Raw genomic sequence first — 21,136 nt, forward strand, 5'->3', positions numbered from 1 at the left:
AAATAAGAACTGCATTTATTTCTTTTTCTGCCTAATTTGGGTCATAGCTTTTATTTTTGTTGCAATATAAATATTTAACTGCTGAATATAACTTACTTCTAATTTATCATTGATTTCTAGCAAACCTTATCTAAAGTCTTTTTTACTACCTAGCTGCAGGGGCATTTCCGTGTCTCAACCCAAATGTTGCATATTAAGCTGTCAAGCGCTGAACATGCAAGCAATTTTCTCTGCAGTTCGCGTGAGAGAATAAGGAAAGCACTTGAGCGCCTGCAGATAAACTGAATTTGCATGTTTATCAACACTGTCAGTGCTAAAAGAAACATTTATGTATTAGTAATTAGAAAGAAATAAATATTTGGTAGGTTCTTGGAGCAGCGAAAGACAGAGCCTAGAAGGAGTTATTGATGATGAGTTATTTTTTATTTAAAATTTTAAATTCAATTTATTTCAAACTCAATATCTTATTAAGAACTGACATTTTAAACCCCGTTTAAAAAATACGTTGCTCTTATGAAAAATACGTTGCATAATAATTGGGCCAGGGCTAGTGGAAAAGAAAACTGGAAAATTGTCAAAAGTGTGAAAGGAAAATAAAAAGCATAGAAATCCGCGACTGCGACTGCGATTGTTAACTTAACAACATGCGCCTGAAAACTGTGCAAACATAAACTTTCTTGCATTTCCATGATGTATGTGTGTACTTCTGTGTGCGTGCTTTTGTGTGGGTCGCTGTCACGCTAACCTCAAAATTGCCGCCAACAATTTAACAAGCAGACGTTGTGTGAAAAATATGTCAAACAAGTGGGTAAGGACGGTAAAGTAGACGGCGAGAAGCGGGAATATTCTTTTTAAGGAAAATTGCGTTAACACGCACACACGTGCACACCCACACATGGGCTTACGTCCCCATAGTCGAATTTCCAGCATAAAAAGTAGCCAACACACGAACAAACACAAAAATATTCCCGCCACGTTTTGAATTATGCATGTCTGCCATACACACACCATGTGCTCTCTTTCGCTCAGTGTGTCATTTTTTCTCTGTCTTCCACTCGTCCGCTCTTTTTCTCTTGCTCTCTTTCGCTACGATTGTCACCAAAAACCCCTGCTAGGAGTCAGCAGCAACCCAACGCAAAGAAAAATATGCATATTCGCAAATAAAATGATTTACAAAACGAAGAAAAACTTATAAGTGCGCAAGTATCGCATGTTCGACTATAAGATACCTTTTACTGAAACTTAAAATATAACGCAATTTTATTTGATAATGTTATAGTAATATGTAATATGCTGGTTATAGTAATATGTTTTAGGTATTATGTTTTGTACATTTTACTAACATCTTAATATAACCTTCAAACCCTATGAAAATGTCTAACGAACTACACGTCGTCTATTTTGGCTACACTATAGTCTACGACCAACATGCAAATGCGCTCCAGGAGTCCAAACAAAGGCTGGCGGAGACAGCAGCGAGGACAGCGTGTGGCAACAGCCAACAGGAAGGATATATTTGTGTATTATACTCTTATAATAACTAAATTCGCTGCCACCAAAATCACAGGAGCGCATTCATTTTGGAGAACCACTCGCAACCACATTCATACATTCAAGGGGAAATGATGTCACTTTTCCACAAACATATGCGTGTGTGTATGTGTGTGCATGAGTTATGGAAGTGCATCAAATTGAAAAGATTTTCAGTGTTTGGGCGAAAAGTGGCTACTCATTTTGAGGCCAATTAAGTCAACGCATTATCCAGAGCACAGCGAGAGCTGAGCATCCATTAGGATTAAACGTGCTTAGTACAAAAATAAGGAGAAGCTAATGGAACTGAAAAAAGCATCCAAAAAATATACATTTTTAAATATGTGCTGGATTTGTATACCAATTAAGCATTGTAAAACTAAGTAAGATTCTTTCAACGACAGCCCGAATGAAATCAGCATATCATGCAAAAAGTACTAATTATCGTGCCAGTCATTAACTCGACATTTCATTAATAATTATTATTATGCGCAGCCCTCCTGTTGTTTGCTTTCTTTTTGCTATTCATCGCATTTCAATCAATATTAAGTGCCAGCTCTCAATGCCCTCAAAGTACAAGTACTACGAATAAAGCTGCTACCAACAGTTATTAATACTTAAAACAAGGAGCACAGAAAATCGCGTGACTCTGGGACGAATTCCAAGTTACTTAGTATAAAACAAAGGGACTGAGGAGGCAGTGACTACATACATCACATATAGAACGAGTGTTTAATATAATTGCTTTATTTTTAATTTTCATTTTAATATGTCGCTGCACACTTGACCTTGGCCTGGCCAGCCAGGGAGGCACCAAAGTTTTGTGGCCTCATAAATTTCATATTGATTTCCTACTGCTTTTCAAAACTGACACAACAAATAATCGTGGCGGAAGGCCCAAGTGTACCATGAACAATGAACAATGAGCTGTGAAACTTTATTGACTCTTTTTACTGTTACAAATTTACTTGATAGCACCCGGTGACTGCAAAGTTTTGGATGCTTTACGATGCTTGCAGTTGCTGTTCTTCTGTTCTTCTTGTTGTTATTTTTATTCTTAACATTTACCAGCCCCATTTCTGCAGTAAAACCCAAGAACAACATAATTTAGCCAAACAACAATAAACTGTTACTCGAGATGTTTTCTAGGGGGAACACTACACATATTCATACATTTAACACAAACATACATATGTACATACATACATACATCCATACATACATACATACATAAGCTAGACATAGGAGAGTCGTAGCGGAAACTGTAACTGAAACTGCTGGGGAAAATGCTGGTAACAAAGTTTTGTTTTTTTGTGTGTTTGACAAAATGTAATAAAGTGCAAACAGTAGCAAAAATAATGTGAACACATAAAAATGCGTCAAGTTTTTATTCGTATCAGCCTCAAAGTCTCGACATCTCAATTTCCTACTCTCCGAGGAGGAGCTGTCGGCTATGGAATGCTTATTGTTTTATATTATTTACCCTTTTGAATTTGGCGTTGAAAGTATTGCTCAACACGAGAGTTTGGCTTATCGCCGGGTGAGAGAAAACTTTGCTGCAGGCACTGTACGAGTTGATTTAATTGGGCAAAGTTTTGAATCAGCTCAAAGGATCTCCAAATCGAATTCTTTTGCCAAATAACTCAAAGTGGCCTAGATAAATAATGCTATGAAAACGACAGCTGTTTGTCCAAATTAACGCCTCAAAATTAATGAGTTGTAAAATCCAGGGACTCTGCCCAAATTATTGTGCCAATACGTTGCTTCGTTAAGTGCAAAACTCGAGACAGTGTTTTCTAACGCCAGACAGTCATTGGCTAATGAAACTCTCGCGACAAATTGTTTGGCCAAAGGCATTTTTCCAACGACTGTTGACGGCTCATTAATGATAGAATGAGAGAAAAGGGGGGAGAGAGAATGAGACAGAAATAGAAAGTGCGAGAAATGAGAGACAAATGCTTTTATGCCAATTGTGCAGCTGATTGCCTTGTGGCAACAACGACCTCGACCTAGTTCCGCTCTTCCAACACATGCCTTTGAGTCGTAAATCGAATGAGGTTCGCTTCTGGATACTTGTCCCTCGCAGTTATGACAAATTGTGCGACTCATTTTGCTTTGCTTTCCCTGACACTTATCACACTTGTCACACTTGAATGCTCCAACAAAGTGGGCGTGGCACTGGCAATCATCGATGCACGCCGCTTGAAGCAAAAATGTTTTGCAGAAATAAAAAAATATTGTAAATCAAATAAAATACGCCAAGCTGATTTCCTTGAATTGCATTTTATTAATTTTTCACTTTGGGTCCCGCAATTTTTATTGATTTATTCAAGGGCAGTCGCTTGTCTCAGGCAATTGCTATTGGCGCTCAGCATTTAGTTAAAATGAATATACAAAAAGTTTTAATATTAAATTTTCAAAAGCGAACAGGATTATTTTTTAGCAAAACTTTAACAGATTATTGTTCATAGAACCTGACAGTTTCGTAGGCAAGAAAAAATTCTAACAGTCGGCCCAACTATGTCTTAATCTATACTTCATCCTCTATTTATAAGCTGTAACTAGTCCAGCTTTATTTGCTAATGTTGACGAGAAATATGCAAATAAATTCTTAGACAAGAAAATAATTATGACTTCAGCGCAAATAAAGTTATATTAGACCAAGTGAAATGTGAACAAAAAATGTTAGCTATAGAGGGAGAATATGGGCAGTGGGCGTAACCATAATATGGTGGCAAACAGTTGCTTTTTAATTAAAAAAGATTTCCCTTCATCAGCTTTGTTAAGTGCAAGCGCGTTGCGTTTATTAAACTTGAGTTACGGCGCACGGCGAATGGCGCACAGTGCGTATGAGGAACATGGAGCGGATGCCATGGAGGAAAGTAAGAGAAAGATAGAAAGCGTGATAGAGAGCAGGGGCGGGGAAAGGAAAGAGCATTTTATTTTGCCTTCTAGTTGATTAAAGTTATTTTAATTGCTTTTTAATGTTAATGGCAAAAGTTGCAGCTGCTGCATAACTTTTATGCACAAATATTTTGATTTCTATACTTATTTACAGAAAGCTATATTCACAATTATGCATTTATATTTATCTGGCTGCATAACAAAATTCAAGTGTTTATAGTTGAATGGATTATGTAAATATTTGTATTTATTATCAACTTTATTGCAAATTTATTAGTTAAAAAAAAGCTTTTCTACCTATCAGATTATTTAGTCAAATTAAATTACGCAACTCGAATTAATGTTAAGTGTTGGCCCCTAGCACACCTAGCAGCGACCTGATCTGCCCGCCAGTTGTCATTTTTTTGCGGATTTGCGCTAAAGCCAAAAAGTTGAATGTCACTAAGTTGCGAGAGGAAAGCCTTTAAGCCATAATTTAATATATTGACACAAAGCTTTTTCGTAAGACGTGTCTTTGGTTGGCATCATAATCCTGAATATTGTGCATTGACAGCTGTCGCTGACGGTCCCCACAACACTCTCACCCTCACTTAAGCGAGGGTAACGAAATTTCTGAACGAATATTGAAAGGAAAAGTAAGTTTTTGGCTTAATGCGCAACTATGAGAAGAAAGTTCGTATTTGCCTTTAGTTCGGAATTGGATAAAAACATATGGTCATACACGTACACTTACAATATGGCTCTAGTTGGGAGTTCTCGATTAGGAGATACCCTGAAACATGTTTATTACATACATATATTTGTACACCTTTTATACTCGATTTACTCAAGGTAGCAATCAGTGGTTTTGGACTCCCACCAAACATGATATGTTGCTTCTAGAGTATTATATCGCCACCCCAGAGCTATAAATCAAGTTAATAACCCAACTTGTATTGCCACAATTTAAATGCAATTGACTTTTTTAGAATACACATATATTCTATGGTACAATAAGATTTTTGTTTTTGGTTTTTGTTTTGTTTTTCCAATAAATTCTGTATACGTGTACACACACACATTCATGCGCGTCTGCTTCGAATTCTATCAACGAGATTGTAATTGCGATTGTATTGTTTTTTTGTGATGATATTTAAATTCGTTTTTTTCCCAATAATAATTAGTTATTGGTGTGGATGTTGAGTAGAGGCATAGCAAGTGGTGTGGTCTGTCGCGAGCTCGAGCCCAGCCGAGGACATTTTTTTTCTCCCGACTAGAACATCTTACTTGTTTTATAATAAAAAATATAAAAGTTAGCCATATTTTAATTTACTGATTTACAAAATTTTGTTCCTTCTGTGTTGGGTTAATGTTTCTGAGAGTGGCACATTTGTATTTTGTGTTGTTCAAATTGCGGTAACAATGTGATTAGCTAAATTTATTGGCAGCTGCGCTTACATCCCAATTTAACTTCTATTAAGGCCCTGTAGTGGCAGTCTTTTTGGTAGGTTGATCATAGTTATCGATGGCCTCGTTGAAGTACGCCAGATTATCGTCCTCTAGAGCACTGTTGACAGTGTACGTTTTCCAGAGGTTGCGAACTTGACTGACACGGCTTTCCACGCCAGGTAATGAAGCGCTTGAGGAGACTCGACTAACCTGGTTGGCCTGGCTGGTAATGTCTGGCAGCGAGTTGGTCTGGCCGATCGGCAAGCTGTCAGCCTCGAGCACAGGCCTTAATTTGCCCTTGGCCAAAGGCTGTGCCGTCAATTCCTTGACCCGATCCGCGTAACGCAGCGTATTAAGCGTATGCTCGACGGAATGCAAGCCTGGCGAGATCATGGCTATCATACATGTTCTAACCTTCTTACCGCCAATAAACGAATCACGCAGCACCTGTGTCAACTTGGAGCCGCGAAAAGGCAGATGTGGTGACTGGCGACCCAACGCCCGTATGCACTCCTTGAGTGCCAGCAACGATTTGTTGATCTCAGCGCCCTCAAGTCGCGTTTGCCGATCAGCGCAGCAATTGTCCGCACCACGCTCATTGCCAGCCAAGTCGATGAGCGAGAATTTTCCACGCAGCCGCTTCTTCTCTCCAATGCGCAACACAATCTGAAACACTGCATGCGAGCGCGATGATTTGGAGTTGGCCGAAGTATGGCCGGAGGTGCGCACACTGTTGCCTAGCTCCAGTAACTTCAGTACATCGTTGGTATTGGCCACGGCCTGTTCGGTAAGTCCCACAACTTGCACTTTCTGCTGGCCATCCTCGAGTACACGTAGCTGCGGCTTACCTGGCATCAGCAGATCGTACACCCTGCTGCCATATAGTTCGAAGAAGCTGCAGCTCACACTTAGACCCAAGCATGCATAGTTGGGCAGCTGCAGGCATGCAAAGACATCGCCGGCAGCCATGGCATAGATGCCATCGCGACAGTTCTGCTGCTTGCCCGTAAATACACCGCCCATAGTGTGCGTCTTGCCACTGCCTGTCTGGCCGTAAGCAAAACAGGTGGCCATGCCACCCTCGAAGATGTGGCGCACCAGCGGACGTGCCGTTCGCTCATAGACTTGGGCATTAGTGCAGTGTTCGTCGAATGTGTAGTCGAAACGAAAGTTGTGGTGCTCCAGAAACTTGGTCAGATTGACCTGTTTGCGCGGTTCATGAACCACAAGCAGCTCCCTATTGGGTACACTAATCACGTCCGGTTCGTACATGGCCAGCTCCCGTCGATTCAGCGGACGTTTGCGCACACACACCATTATCTGATGTTCCTTGGGCGGGCAGCGTGCCAGACTCTCTTGCGGCTGGAAGTTCATTTGCACTCGATGTATACGTATCATGCGTGCGATCTCCCAGTTTGGATTGCCCGGATCCGCGTCCTGAAACGACTGACGCCGCGCACGTGTCTCATCGTGCAGCTGACGGCGTTGCTCGCGTCTCGCCCGCAGGCGCTCAATCTCCACGACAACGTCGTCCCTTGCAGATTCGGGCACTTGGCGCGCCGTCGCAGTGACCACGGCTGACAAGGCGCCATTGCCGGCTGTTAGTCGTGGCACCACAACGCCATTAACGCCCAATGAAAAGTGCTGTGGACGGGCCGGCCGCGGCGGTATAGATGCTAGTATATTGGTATGAGCTGTGGCAGTGTGTATAATTGATGATGCATCGTAGATCTGCGGATTGAGCTTTATTATCGTATTTAGCGGTATCTCCTTGCCGCGTGTTATTACGCCCTCGTTCCATTCCACAGTCACAATTTTATTAGAGCTGCCATCCAATTTGATGATCCCAGCCTGATGAATCCGACCATCGGAGCGACGTATGTACACCTGCTGATTAATGGATAGGACATCCATCGCCGGAATCCTTGTGGCAGTACACCAAAAATTTTGATTCCCAAAACAAAGTTGTTGCCTTTGTCTCTGTGGGTATGTGTGTGTGTGTGTGCAAATAATTATCGAAAAATTCAGCAACTGAAATATGAGGGAAATTTTATTATTGCCTATTTGACAAACCCCGATCCGAAACGTTATATATAGACATAAAATGCAAGTCATGCAATAAAAAACGGGATAGAGAAGTTTTTTGAAATGTTTCGAAAAGCAAAGAGAGAGAGGCGGGGAGGCAGAGTAGCTTAGAGACAGCGAGTGTCAGGATTGAAAAAAATTTTCCATACAACTTAATTTTCGAGCGGTCGTTCCTATGGCAGCTATATGATATAGTGGTCCGATCTTAATAGAATTTTGCATATACATGAGTAGCATAGTAAAACGAATAATTGGTCAAGATATCTTGATAAACAAAAATGTTATTCATACAAGAACCTAGTTTTCGACCGATCGTTCCTATGGCAGTTTATACGATCCAGCCTGTTCCGACATATGTATGTACTGCGTGTGCCAGAAAGAGGGACTTCTGCAAAGTTTGATAAAGATAGCTTTAAAACTGAGAAACTAGTTCGCATAGTAACAGACAGACGGACAGACGGAAATGGCTGTATCGACTCGGCTATTGATACTGATGAAGAATATATATACTTTATGGGGTTGGAGATGTCTCCTTCTATGTCTACACATTTCACGACAAAATTATAATACCCTCTGCAAGCCTATAAAATGTGAATATGACTCTGTGCACCATGATCTTTTACTCCTTAAACTTGAACGTCTAGGTTTCCCTCCGTCTCTTTTCATTTGGATTTTTTTCTTATTTAGAAGGTATGACTCAAAGAGTGAAGCTGAAACTGACTACTTCAAAACAAGTTCACGTTACTTCTGGTGTTGCTCAAGGTAGTCATCTTGGACCTTTACTATTTACTCACTGTTGTGGGCAACGATCGGCCAGTCAACTTAGTTTGTTCAAAGTGTATGTTTATGACCTTCAATCGTACTACACCTTATCTTGCCAGTTATATACCCGACAATACGCCAGTGCAATGTATACTAACAGTTAAGAGCCTAGACATTCTTTTTGATTCTAAGCTCTGCTTCAATCTTCATATATCTGTCATCCTTAATGTGGCCAAAGGTGCACTTGGATTCAAATTGGGACTCCAATCTTCGGTTGACATTCCAATCCAGCAGGATTCTTCTTCTTGATCTATCGTCGTTAACCAACCGTAGGACAATCCTCGGTGTTGTCTTCCTACATAAGTTAATTGTTGGAGACATAGACATAATGGAGACTAATTGTCATAATTTTAAATAAATAAATGAAATGTAAAATATATAAAATTAGATCGGATAAAGCTGAGAAATTTTAGCTATGTTGCTATATGTTCAAAAGGGCAATCTTTTCCCTAATATTTTTATACCCTGAACCCATTAAAAATGGGGTATATTGTATTTGTGCGAAAGCCAAATGTATGTAACAGGCAGAAGGAAGCATCTCCGACCCCATAAAGTATATATATTCTTGATCAGCATCAATAGCCGAGTCGATCTAGCCATGTCCATCTGTCTGTCCGTCCGTCCGACCGTCCGTCCGTATGTATAAACGCAAGGATCTCAGAACCTATAAGAGCTAGAGACTTGAAAATAGATGAAGGTGCTCCTAGCTCCCGCGCAGATCGAGTTTGTTTCCGATAAACGATAACTTACTCCGTTTCCAAGCAATCGATAAAAATCGATAACCATATCCTGTTTTTTGGGCAATTTTGGTAAATAATAACAGCTAGAGTCACCAAACTTGACATATAGCTTCTAAAATAGAATATATATGTGCATTTGATGTTGGAAGAAGAGGGTTTAGGGTATCCCCTAGTCGGGAGCTCCCGACTAGAACCTCTTACTTGTTTTATTATAAACTAGTTTCGACACGTCAATTAGTGGCTCAACTCAGCTTTATTTGACCAACTGCCATAGACCTGCCCCTCAATAAGCTTCTGTCAATATTTCTAACCTCCCCGCTGGCTGAATGGAAGCAAGTGTTAAACATCTTTAGTTGTGGCACACATAGTACCACAGGACCTAGTTCATAGTTTGACAAACATGGCCCTCTTTCCTTTTGGGGGCGGAAACAAAGATGATGTTGCAGCAAAATTTCTATAACCATAGAATGTTTGCACAACACTTATTTTTAGTGAAAAGCCCCTCAGTAACAGAAGCTGATGCAAGAGCTGAACTCCATGGCCCTCCTGCCCCCAGCCAAGGTGCGGGTGCATGCGGTGCATGTGAAAGACGGTGCGAAACTTCGACAGCCAGTCGAGTGCATATTAAACAGAGCTCCGGGCACTTAACGAGTGCCGTTGCGTCTTAAGCAAACATTGAGGTAGACAAAGGCCGAAGGCTGCGGATGCAGCTGCCATGTGGCACCGGCTTACGTGCACCACATATGTCCCACCACCGCATGGCTAATTTCATGAATATTTGTGGCCAAATAGCTTGCTGTCGTGGCTTAGCGACTTTTTCTTGTTTCGATTAGCTGTAAATACCAAATACTTTGCAGTTTTGTGCATTTGACATTGCATCAAATGCCATAAATATTGTACTAACAGCAACAACACTTTGAAATTCTGAGCTGAACAAATGTCAGAAATGCTGTGAATTTAGGCAACAAATCAAATTGCAAAAATAACCCACTGCCAAATCAAATAAAAGCCAAACAAAATCAGATGAAAAAAAGGAAAAGCCGCATTCATGAAAACGCAGTCGAGGCCAACACAATTTCAGCTCAGCCGCAGAAACGGAAGCGGCTGCAAAATGCAAAATGGTTGCCGTCTGAAATTAAATGCAAGCTGCAAGCAAAACTGTTGCATACTTTTGCGCGCTTCTATTAAATTTCCCTGAATTTATACGCAGCAAAGACAGCTTTAAAACATTTTATAATAAAAATTCACTGAAATCAGCCCGTATATTGACAGTTTCCCTTACTAACATTATTTATCTATATATGTATATAAAACAAGGTTTGTCCTGACTGACTTAGTTACTGACTGATTGGTGATCAACAGCCCAACCCGTAAGAGCTAAGAAGCTGAAATTTTCAGGTTAAGGCGGGGTTTTGGAAAATTCCACCCGAATATGTAGAAAATCGCGAAAAACGTTTGTATGCAACATTTTTGTTTACTATCCAATCGGCCCGTTCAAATTTGTTTCCAAACATCTATACGAAAATTCATTTTAGAAATAGAAACTTAAACTTAAAGACTTAAAGATTTTTTGAGAGAAGTTTTAAGTTTGTTCGATTTGCTTCAAAACTCTACACAAGAACTTTATGAAAACGTGTTTCACCCTCAACAGTGGTAAATTGGCGGAAAACGGTTGTATGAAAGTTTTTTGTTTACCGTCCGATCGGTTTCAAAATCATTTTTAAGAATCTCTGAGAGAATTTATTTTATACCTGCCACAGGCAAGGCTGGGCTATACCCGCTAGTAATTAATATATATAATCTTAATTATAGCAAATGTTTAACTTGAACAATATTCTGCATATTATTGTAAAGTTGCATTTATCATCCTGTGTAGCTATGCAAAAAAATATACCCGCTTTCTAGATTTTATATACACTAAAGCATTTCGGATTTATATACGCAGTTGAATTTTATTTATGTAATATGCCTCTAATGTTACGTTAGTCGAGAGCAGAGGCCATTAATTAATGTGAACGACTCTAAACAACATAAGCTCGCGCCTAATCACTTAGGTATTTCTTATACAAACACACACAAATATACTCACACACACAGCGCCTTCCACATTTATTCAGACAGTCGAATATAAAAGTGGCTTGAAACTAAACTCTAACGTACTTGTAACAACATGGGATGTCATTAAAAAATAAGCAAAAGTGCCTCTTAAATTACAACCCATAATTTTCGCATATTAGTTGAGCGGCAACTTGGTATGGGTATTGGAGGCATCATATGCATTCAACATGCAATTGCGTGCCAAAGGGGCAAACGAACCCCAAGCGAGAGCGATGATGACGACGAGGACGACGACGACGAGTACAACAACGAGGACGCGACGGGTGAAGCCTGAAATTAAAACATTATTCATAAGCAGCCCACCAACGTTTGAGAATGGAGATGAGGCCAGCCAAGGATCATATCGCTCTAATGGCATGCTACCCAAGGAACTGCTTGGCTAGCTCTGTAGGTTTACCCCTTCACTTCATAGACCAGTCTGGCTGGGTGGCGTTTTACTGCTTTTAAGTTCTAATGACTCCAATGCGATTCACAAAAGTCTGGTAATTGTAAACTTTACGTGCCACGTTGCTGCAAACCAGAAATGGAATCGCAGTCGGGGTCTGACTAGCTGCCGTATCCCCTTGACATCTCAAGTGTAATCAGAGTCGAAATCGAAATCCGCAGCGCGTTTCTAATGAACTAGTTTCTTTTTGTTTTCGCACACTCCTGAATCGAGTCGAATTTATTGAGCTATAAAGGTGTCAAAATGTCTGCCTCTCGCACTACATAGATTAAATGGCATATTCGTTGATTGTGAATAATTAAGAAAGGGCTTGCGTGTGCTAAGTACGCTCCCAGCTCTCTTTCTATCTCTCTCTACCTCCCTTTTGTCCATCATTACCATAAAAAATCTCATTAGGCCAAATGTATAATATAATGACTTTGCCCTTAGCTTTGCGGGTGCTTTGTTTTTTGGCATGTTTGAGATGGTCTTGCAATTCATTAGGCGTCTACCAGGTGAATCAATAATGAAGATGAAGAGATGTTACAAAAACAAATTAGTTATTACAGGGCTGCAAGCCCAAATATATACTTAAAGCTAGTTTTTTACACACAACAAACGCTGGGTTTCGTTTAAGCCTTTCAAAAATATGATTTAATTTTTTTTTCCAAAATTGCCCATTCTGCTGAAAATATTGCAAGCCGTAAATATTTTCACATAGAAAGTGCGGGCTAAATTAAATCTCATCACAATATTGGCTGCTACCAAATATGGTCAGTTGAATCCAATGGTTTAGGCTCAAACTGTTTCTGCTTTGCGCCGAGTCTCCACCAAAAAACCCTTAATTTTGAACGAAACCGTCTCTAAAAATCTTTTGGTTCAACACCGTTTCGTGGCTTTGATTTAATAGAATATCCCTTTAATGTACAAAGAGTAAAAGAGATCATAGCAAGCATATAATACTAATACTTTTGCTGATATAATTTTGATTCAGTCTCATTCCGTAACGGACCTCCGGGCTATACACATCTAATATTACTCTCTGTTCATAGTTTGTTAGGCAACTTTAAATAATTCTACCAAAATGAGCAACTTGTAAGTATTAATGTAACTTTAACTGGCTTTTGAATGTTCATTTTATCTTGGTTAATCCATTTAGCGTGGTCAACTGGATGAAGTGCCATGGCACCGAAACTCCTTCTTATAATGCACCACGCGTTGAGCTGCTGCGCCCGATGACCTCGGAGCTGCAGAGCCTACAAAAGTTAGCTCAAGCAGCTAGGCGCGAACAGATGAACAGATTGGTTATTCAAGAGAAGGCCAACTATGACGCTGAGCTGAGAAGCACTTTGGGCAAGTCCTTTGTTAAGGATGATGTTTGTGATCGACACCTGTGCAGTGATTGGGGCAGTCACCGTGACAGACGTACCCTTTAATTGAGTTTCAAAACTTTGAAGATGCAATAATAAAAAGAAATGTGGTGCATATACTAGTTTGAAATTATCTGTAGAAAAAGTGGAAATCACTTTTGGATCGGTCGTTCTTCACTAAATGTTTTATATAAATATATATTGTTATACATGTAATATTTATTCCACATAAGCTGGGGTCGCTACAAAAATGGGAGCCTAATAAAAGCAATCGAAAAAAAAAACAACTGGTGCTTGCACTTATGCCGCGCTGCTATTTAGCGGAACGAAATTTTCTTCATTTATCAACGTTAATACATACTAATTGTAACGCCTTGAAATTTCAGCAGCAATCATTAACGCAAATCCACCTCCCTTCTGCCAGTCAATGAGGCGTAACTGCTTTAATTACACACAAATTATTTGGCAATGAGCCTGCACAATTTGGCCAAAGTGAATTGCATTTATTTGCGTAACTCAACGTTCACCTTTCGCATTTAGTGGGCCGATTAATTCTTTACAAAACCATGGCAGTAAAGTGAAACTTATTTATTCGTATAACTTGATGCTACAAATGTCAGCATTAAACAAGAGACTTTGCAAATAGGATAAGGTTCGGTTGGTTGATTGCCTCGGAGTTAGCGGGTTGCTCTGCAAGGGACATGTCTTTCGTTTGATTTGGATGCTTTATAGCTGCTGCTGTCCCAATTTGCACCCTTTTCATGCAATGTGTGAAATGTGGGAAGCATTTGATGCGCCGCCGCCGCCATCACAGCCACTCCCTCTGGCCCTCACGCCCACAAGCTGGCAAGGGTTCCTTCCCATTGTTGTTCGTTGGTCAAATTGTCGTAAATTAGTTTTAACACCTGACTGAGTGGCTTTTCGAGTGGTTGCCGTGTCTCCATTCAAGCTGGACTGTGTGTGTGTGTGTCCATTTGAGTTTTCTCAACAAGTTTCGCCTACCTTGGCAGCCTTTGCTGTCAGCTTGTGGACAGCAAAGATCCGGTGCGAACAACCCTTTTGTGTTTTGTTGTCCCCAGCGCTGACTTTGTCATCTGTTTTGTGGTGTGTGAAATTAATGTAATCGTATTTTAAGCATAAACTATGTAAGAACATTGCTTTTCAATTAAGCTGCATGCCGCACACCTGTCCAGGCAAGGAGCATTTCGCATTAAGTGCCAACTTCTGGAATAACCACTCGAAATGCCATCGAACCAATCAGCAAGTAGCATGGCCAACATTATCTGGCAAGTGCGAGATTTCGGGCTTGTAGGTAAAAGTGGGGATTACCCGCAGCTGATGAGTAGCTTAACCTTGCTGACACTGCTCCGACCATTCCCAATTTAGACAAGCAAATTACGTTTGGTAAAAATCCCATCATAAAAACTGAAAGAAATGCTGCACAAATCCAAATGCTGTAAAAATACAACGCAAACATTTGGGTCACTCCGTTTTTTTTCGCTTTTTCGTTTATTTTATGGCAGCTTTCAAAGTTTTTACTCATTGCCTGATGGCTGGCTGTCCGAGCTGTCCACCTGAACAAGCGAAGCAGCTGCAGCCGCAGTCACAGCCGCAAGGGCCCTCGCCGAGGTGGCAATAAAATAAATGGCAGCACTTTCGATTTTACCCGCACAAACCAACACTGGCTGGGACACAGGGTGCCTCCAAACTAGGGATGGACGCGGGCTAGGTTATGACGACGCTTCCCAACACGAACATGAAACTAACTTTTTTAAACACGCACGAAAACAATTATCCAGGGCACGGCCCATCCCGACACGGTCCAAAATAACTTTATTTATTTTTTGTTTTCTTTACGCTTTTATTTTCTTAATATAAGATTTTAAGCCGAAGTATGCAAAAGATCAACTGGGCTTGAGTGTGAAGCCCGACCGTACTCTTCGTATGCACGGAGGACGCGCGAGAGAAAAACACGGTCCTTGCCCATCTCGACATCAATCCCCCGAAAAAGGCTATTTGGAAAGGCGTGGATGCGATGGCGCATACGCCATATATCAAAAGGCGAAAGAGTAAAGCACATAAACCAGCTTGAGAGAGTGGGGGATACTGTTGAGAGCTGAGCTGAGGTACTTGGAGTGAGATTTGCAGTAGAGTTGGTTAACGGCAAATATTTGCGGTATTTTCACTTGGCCACTGAGTGGTTTATGACTCCTTATGGCGCCTGCAGCCTGCAGTTTGTATTATTGTCCCTGTTGCTGTTGCTGCCAGGTAAATCCAAACACTAAAAGGCACTACTCTTGGGTATTTGCTAGCTTCTCTCGCCTTGAGCTGCTCAGGTGACTGACTGGCACTGCGCTTAAGATTAATGCCCGGCCATGGCGACAGCCACATCCGCAACCGCAGCTCTCCTTCGGCAACTCGATTGTTCAAAATATTGACAATGTAGCCAATGCACGGGAATAAAACATAATATTGAAAGGAGAAACGTAATTTCTAAAAGGATGACGAAAAGCTTTAAAGCAAAGCCAGCGACAACGACAGCGACAACGACGACGAAGGCAACGACAACGGCGACGGCAACATAAAAAATGAATTGCAAAGAAATGAAAGGAAAAGAAAAGAAAAGAAAAGAATAGCTGGGAAAAGCACAGAAAGTTTTCATTTGCCAGGCACTTGGCGCAATACTTACACACATGAGCAAAGTTTCAATGCTGTAAAATATGTGAAAAATGAACGGAAATACCGCAACGACGAGGCGGAAATGGCAAAATACACGTACAAAGATGGCACAAAATGGCCGACGAAAGCCTCAAATCAAAGGAATATGTGAATGTGTGTGCGTCGTGGTGTGATGAAAAAAGGTTTCTGACAAAGCTACTGTCGCATATATGACATGGAAAATGTAAGGCACACACTGTAATTAATGACAGCCAAATTATTGTCGAAATGCGAAAGGATGTGCCCACAGATAACGACAACCTCAGCCTGTTAGGGGATCAAAGATAACACAGGGCTTGTGAATATATGTGAATTAATGCTTTTGTCAAATGCATGAAAACGATGCCATATATACTATATCGAATAATATGAAGGACTCATTAGGAGCGTATGCTTAGCCCAATCCGTTCATGATGTCAGAAGAGACGTCAAGAGATTTGGTATTTTAGTGTTATACGATGTTTGAGCTCGTCAGGTGTCTGCTGCGGGTCAGTTACTATTATGCGCTGCTCGTTGGTGTGCTTAACTTTGAGATTGATTTGCGAACGGGTCGGGCGCACATAACCAGACGGACTTCGATCTATGCTGCTTGCGTGAATGTGATTTGCATTTGTGGCCTCCCCTGGTTGAGTGGAACGCATGTAATTCATTCTTTCTGGACGCAGGCTGAACTACTTCACGACTACATGTTCCTGGTCATGCTTAGTGGGCGTGTCCTTTGTGTGTCTGTGACACTGATCAGCCGTTGGTCCCAGCGCCGGCGATTTGTTCGCCTTGTGAACTCCTTCCAACATCTGACCCAACAGAAGCCTCACGTGATGAGAATGTGGCGACGCGGAGTTATTAGCAAATTTATAAGCGTTATTCTCTCGGATTTTTTGCAAATGGCAGCTAGCTTGCTACTTATTTGGGAGAAGCTTACAATTAAGTTGAGTTTCAGCGTCATGATTTTTTACGCAATCTCAGCGCTTGTCAATATCATTATCTCCCATTATTACTTCGCCCTGCTCAATGTGTACGGTCAATATATCCTGCTCAATAGGGAGCTGCGCGCTGTACTGGCTGAGACCCGCTCTCTAGAGTCCGAGTGCCGGAAGGGTGTGTTTATTATAAAGTGCTGTGCTTTGGCCGATCGGCTAGAGGCCATTGGCAGAAAACAATTTCAGCTGTAAATATTGATCAAGCATTTAACAAACTGCTTTGGACTGCAGACCCTGCTACTGACCATAAGTTATTATATGTCGGGCGTCTCCATGATCTACCTCGGATTTTCCGAGTTGACGGGTGCCATCCGTTTAAACTGGAGCAAATGGGTCTTAGCTCTGCTTGGCTGCGGATTTATATGCTACTTTACAGATATTCACATATCCGTGAATATTATCTACGCTCTTCTGGATGCACATGCTGAGATGGTGAAGCTGCTCTCTCAGCACACTCTTTTTGGCCCGGGCTTAGATGAACGACTGGCGGCTGTTGTAAGAGAATCTCACATGTAATAATCAAATTGGCTTTCAGACTAGACAACTTTTACTTTTTAGTTCGACAGCTTTCAAATACAACTGGCATGGAATCCTGTAAAGTTCTCAGTTCTGGGGCTCTATGACATGGAGAAGTCGAATGCAGTTACTTTGGCCAGCTCAGTAGTAACCAGCTCTCTGGTACTGATACAAAATGATTTAAAAAATGCCCATTTATATTAATTTTAATAAAGAAACCCACATATTTCTTAATATTACTTACGAAGTTGTTTTGTTGCATTCATACATACATTTGTCTTCCGCGATTTTTCAACATTTGCAAATGGAATTTGCTAAAACATATTCATTGCATAAGCTAACTACAATTAAAATGTCTACTTTCCCGCTCTTAGTATTTGTTGTTGCTGTTTTTTTTTTTATCAGCAATCAGTCAGTCAAGACAAATAGTTTATTATATATAGACTTACTTGTGCACTAATTAATCTTCGTTCTGTGTTCCATAAATATTTCAAGTGAAAGTAGTTAGTTGTTCTTGAATGTTGTTCCATTTTGAAATTAGTTATAATTTCTTTGGGGTCATCTTATCAAACAATCTATCAATCGCATCAAATGCTATGTATTTGCAGTTGACAGTCCCACCAATTGAAATTGTTATTTCATTTAGTACTTCGAAATGTTTGACCCCGTAAAGTGGATATTACGCATGGTGTACTTTTATTCGCGGCTTCTTGGCGTAATAAACTTTGAGATTGACATGAAAACCGGTCGGGCGAGCGTCACGAGACGAGCATCGATATATGCAGGTGTGGTTAATGCTTTGACTCTGAGCCTATTACCATTTTTGGGTCTCAGTAATCTGGTGCAAATATGGTCACATGCCGGGCTGCTCCACGAGTATCTCTTCCTAGTCATCTATGTGACGCGAGTCGGCTGCCTTGTGATAACGTTATGCAGTCGCTGGTGGCAGCGCGGTCGGCTCATTCACCTGGTGAACGCCTTTAGTCGCTTGGCATTTCGGAGACCACAAGTTATGAGAATGTGGCGTCGCAGAGTTGTTTTAAAATTTATGAGCATTTTCTTATCGGAGATCTCTCAAGTAGCAATAAGCTTTTATCCGATCCGAACATACCTGACTCTTAAGTTGACCTTTATCATTCTTATGTTGTATGCAATGACAGCCCTGGTAAATGTGATAATCTCGCATTTTTACTTTATAAATGTGAATGTGCATAGCTATTACATCCTGCTCAACCAGGAGATACAGGCAGTGCTCAGCGAGATACGTTCCCTGGATGGTGAACATCGAAGGGCTACTCGCATGATTAAATGCTGCTTTCTAGCCGACCAGCTGGAGGACATAGCCAGGACGCAGTCTGAATTGCAAACGCTTCTACAACGTTCAACCCGTATTTTTGACATTCAGGGTCTCTGTATAACCGTCATTATGTACCTTTCCATGATTACTACCATATACTTTACCTTTGTCGGCCTCACATTGACAAACCGTGCCTTAAGCTGGAGCTTCTCAAACGTACTATTCTTGTTTGAAGTCACCTTCTACTTTGCGGATATTCTGGTCACCATGGACAACCTATACATTGTCCTAGATGTCCATGCGGAAATGGTAACCCTGCTGGCGCAGTTTTCAACGCTTGCTCCGGGCTTAGATGAGCGTTTGGAGATGGTCGTAAGTACAGTTAATAGAATTTCGAATTAGTTGATTTAATAGGTTTTTTTTCAGTACGAGAGTTTCCAGCTTCAGCTTGCGCGGAACCCCTTACAGGTGTGCCTCTTTCATCTCTATAAAGTAGAGCGAGCAAAAGCTGTTGCTATAGCCAGCTCAATAGTAAGCAACTCTCTGGTGTTGGTTCAATACGAAGTGCAAAATACATAGTTGAAATATGTTTATTTTGTTGTAATACTATCGAACTTGTATATATACTATTTTGTTACCAGCATTCATTTGTTAGTTATACTTGGAATATTCCCAAACTGATTAACGTAGATTCGGTAAGTTTTGCTGAAGCAATATTTATTTCCATGAATTTCTCTATTATATTACTTCACAAATGGTTGAATATCAATATCTACTTTGGGGACCTGGAATACCTATACTAATTAATATATTGCCCGCTATAGAACTGCGCTTGACCAATGCCGCCTATTGACTGGTTCACATGTTTAGTTATTTATTATAAGCATTCCATTTCGTAATTAGCTTTAATTTCATTGGGTATGTCATATCAGACTATCCGGGCAATCGCAACAAATGCAATGCATTTTAATTAGACCGTCCTGACAATGGGAGTTGAAGCTCTGTTTAGTTCTACAATTTGTTTGGTATACATTTACTCGAGACTTTGTAGCGTCATAAAGCTTGAGATCGGTGTTAAAACAGTTCGAACCCAAATTGCGAGACACGCATCGATCTATGTAGCGCTGGTACATAAGCTTTTCCTTACTGGGCCAAAGCCAGCTGATGTACACATTGTGTTCACGTACCGGCCCCCTCCACGAGTATCTGACCCTAATCACTCATAGCAGCCGAGTAATATGCGCCACCGGCTCATTCATCTAGTAAACGCTTTTCGTAAATTGGCCAATAGAAATCAACAAAGTGACGGGATGTTATTATACCCTGAACCCATTAAAAATGGGTATAAGGGTATATTGTATTTGTGCAAAATCCAAATGTTTGTAACAGGCAGAAGGAAGCATCTCCGACACCATAAAGTATATATATTCTTGATCAGCATCAATAGCGGAGTCGATCTAGCCATGTCCGTCTGTCGGTCCGTCCGTCCGTCCATCCGTATGTATGAACGCAAGGATCTCAGAACCTATAAGAGCTTGAAATTTTAGATGTAGATGCTCCTAGTTCCCGCGCAGATCGAGTTTGTTTCAGATAATCGATAACTTGCTCCGTTTCCAAGCAATCGATAAAAGTCGATATCGAATCCTGTTTTTTGGGCAATTTTGGTAAATAACAAGAGCTAGAGTCACCAAACTTGACATATAGCTTCTAAAATAGAATATATATATATTCGTTTGATGTTGGATGAAGAGGGTTCAGGGTATCCCCTAGTCGGGAGCTCCCGACTAGAACCTCTTACTTGTTTTTAATTTATAAGCTTTCTGAGTTTTACATTCTGCTCGACCCGAAAATTCGGAAAGTGCTGGTTGAATCTATTAAAACTATCTCCTTTATCCCCACAATGTGAACCGAGCTAATGTTTCATATAGGGCCCGCTCCATAGTTACTAATTCGCTGGTTATTGTTCAATATGATATACAGTATTCTTAAATATTTGCAACCCAGAGCGTCGACATATATGCATATGCTTCTTATCATTTGTGTTTTGCGAAATATCTTCACCCAACACAGTTTACGAACTTCACTATTCTATTCATACATACATATGTAAGACAGCTGCTTGAAAGAGTGCTGATTATAGCCATTCTTTTTATACCCTGAACCCACTGAAAATGACTAAAAAAAGGTACTTATAATGTATTTGT

At 40.7% G+C, this 21,136-nt stretch overlaps 3 protein-coding genes across 3 annotated transcripts; 2 read left to right on the top strand and 1 right to left on the bottom strand.

Annotated features, from left to right (window-relative positions):
- Positions 1-5,722: 5,722 nt before the first annotated feature.
- On the bottom strand, positions 5,723-7,944 carry LOC115766583 (kinesin-like protein Klp59C). The gene has a single exon (XM_030710569.1). It carries the CDS (start codon positions 7,774-7,776, stop codon positions 5,890-5,892), a length of 1,887 nt encoding a protein of 628 aa, XP_030566429.1. The 5' UTR covers positions 7,777-7,944; the 3' UTR covers positions 5,723-5,889.
- Positions 7,945-16,578: 8,634 nt separating this feature from the next.
- LOC115766523 (putative gustatory receptor 59d) lies at positions 16,579-17,827 on the top strand (the record flags this gene model as incomplete). The annotated part of the gene is made up of 3 exons (XM_030710490.1): positions 16,579-17,239; positions 17,351-17,614; positions 17,678-17,827. Coding segments are annotated over exons 1-3 (1,056 nt in total), but the record flags the coding sequence as incomplete, so codon positions are not given.
- Positions 17,828-18,290: 463 nt separating this feature from the next.
- On the top strand, positions 18,291-19,511 carry LOC115766524 (putative gustatory receptor 59d). Its single transcript, XM_030710491.1, has 2 exons — positions 18,291-19,304; positions 19,359-19,511. The coding sequence occupies exons 1-2, from the start codon at positions 18,291-18,293 to the stop codon at positions 19,509-19,511; spliced, it is 1,167 nt and encodes a 388-aa protein (XP_030566351.1).
- The last annotated feature ends 1,625 nt before the right edge of the window (positions 19,512-21,136 follow it).

The sequence above is a fragment of the Drosophila novamexicana genome, unplaced genomic scaffold (genome assembly GCF_003285875.2).
Source record: "Drosophila novamexicana strain 15010-1031.04,08,12 unplaced genomic scaffold, DnovRS2.1 tig00001209-arrow-arrow-pilon, whole genome shotgun sequence".
Classification (NCBI taxonomy): Eukaryota; Metazoa; Arthropoda; class Insecta; order Diptera; family Drosophilidae; genus Drosophila; species Drosophila novamexicana.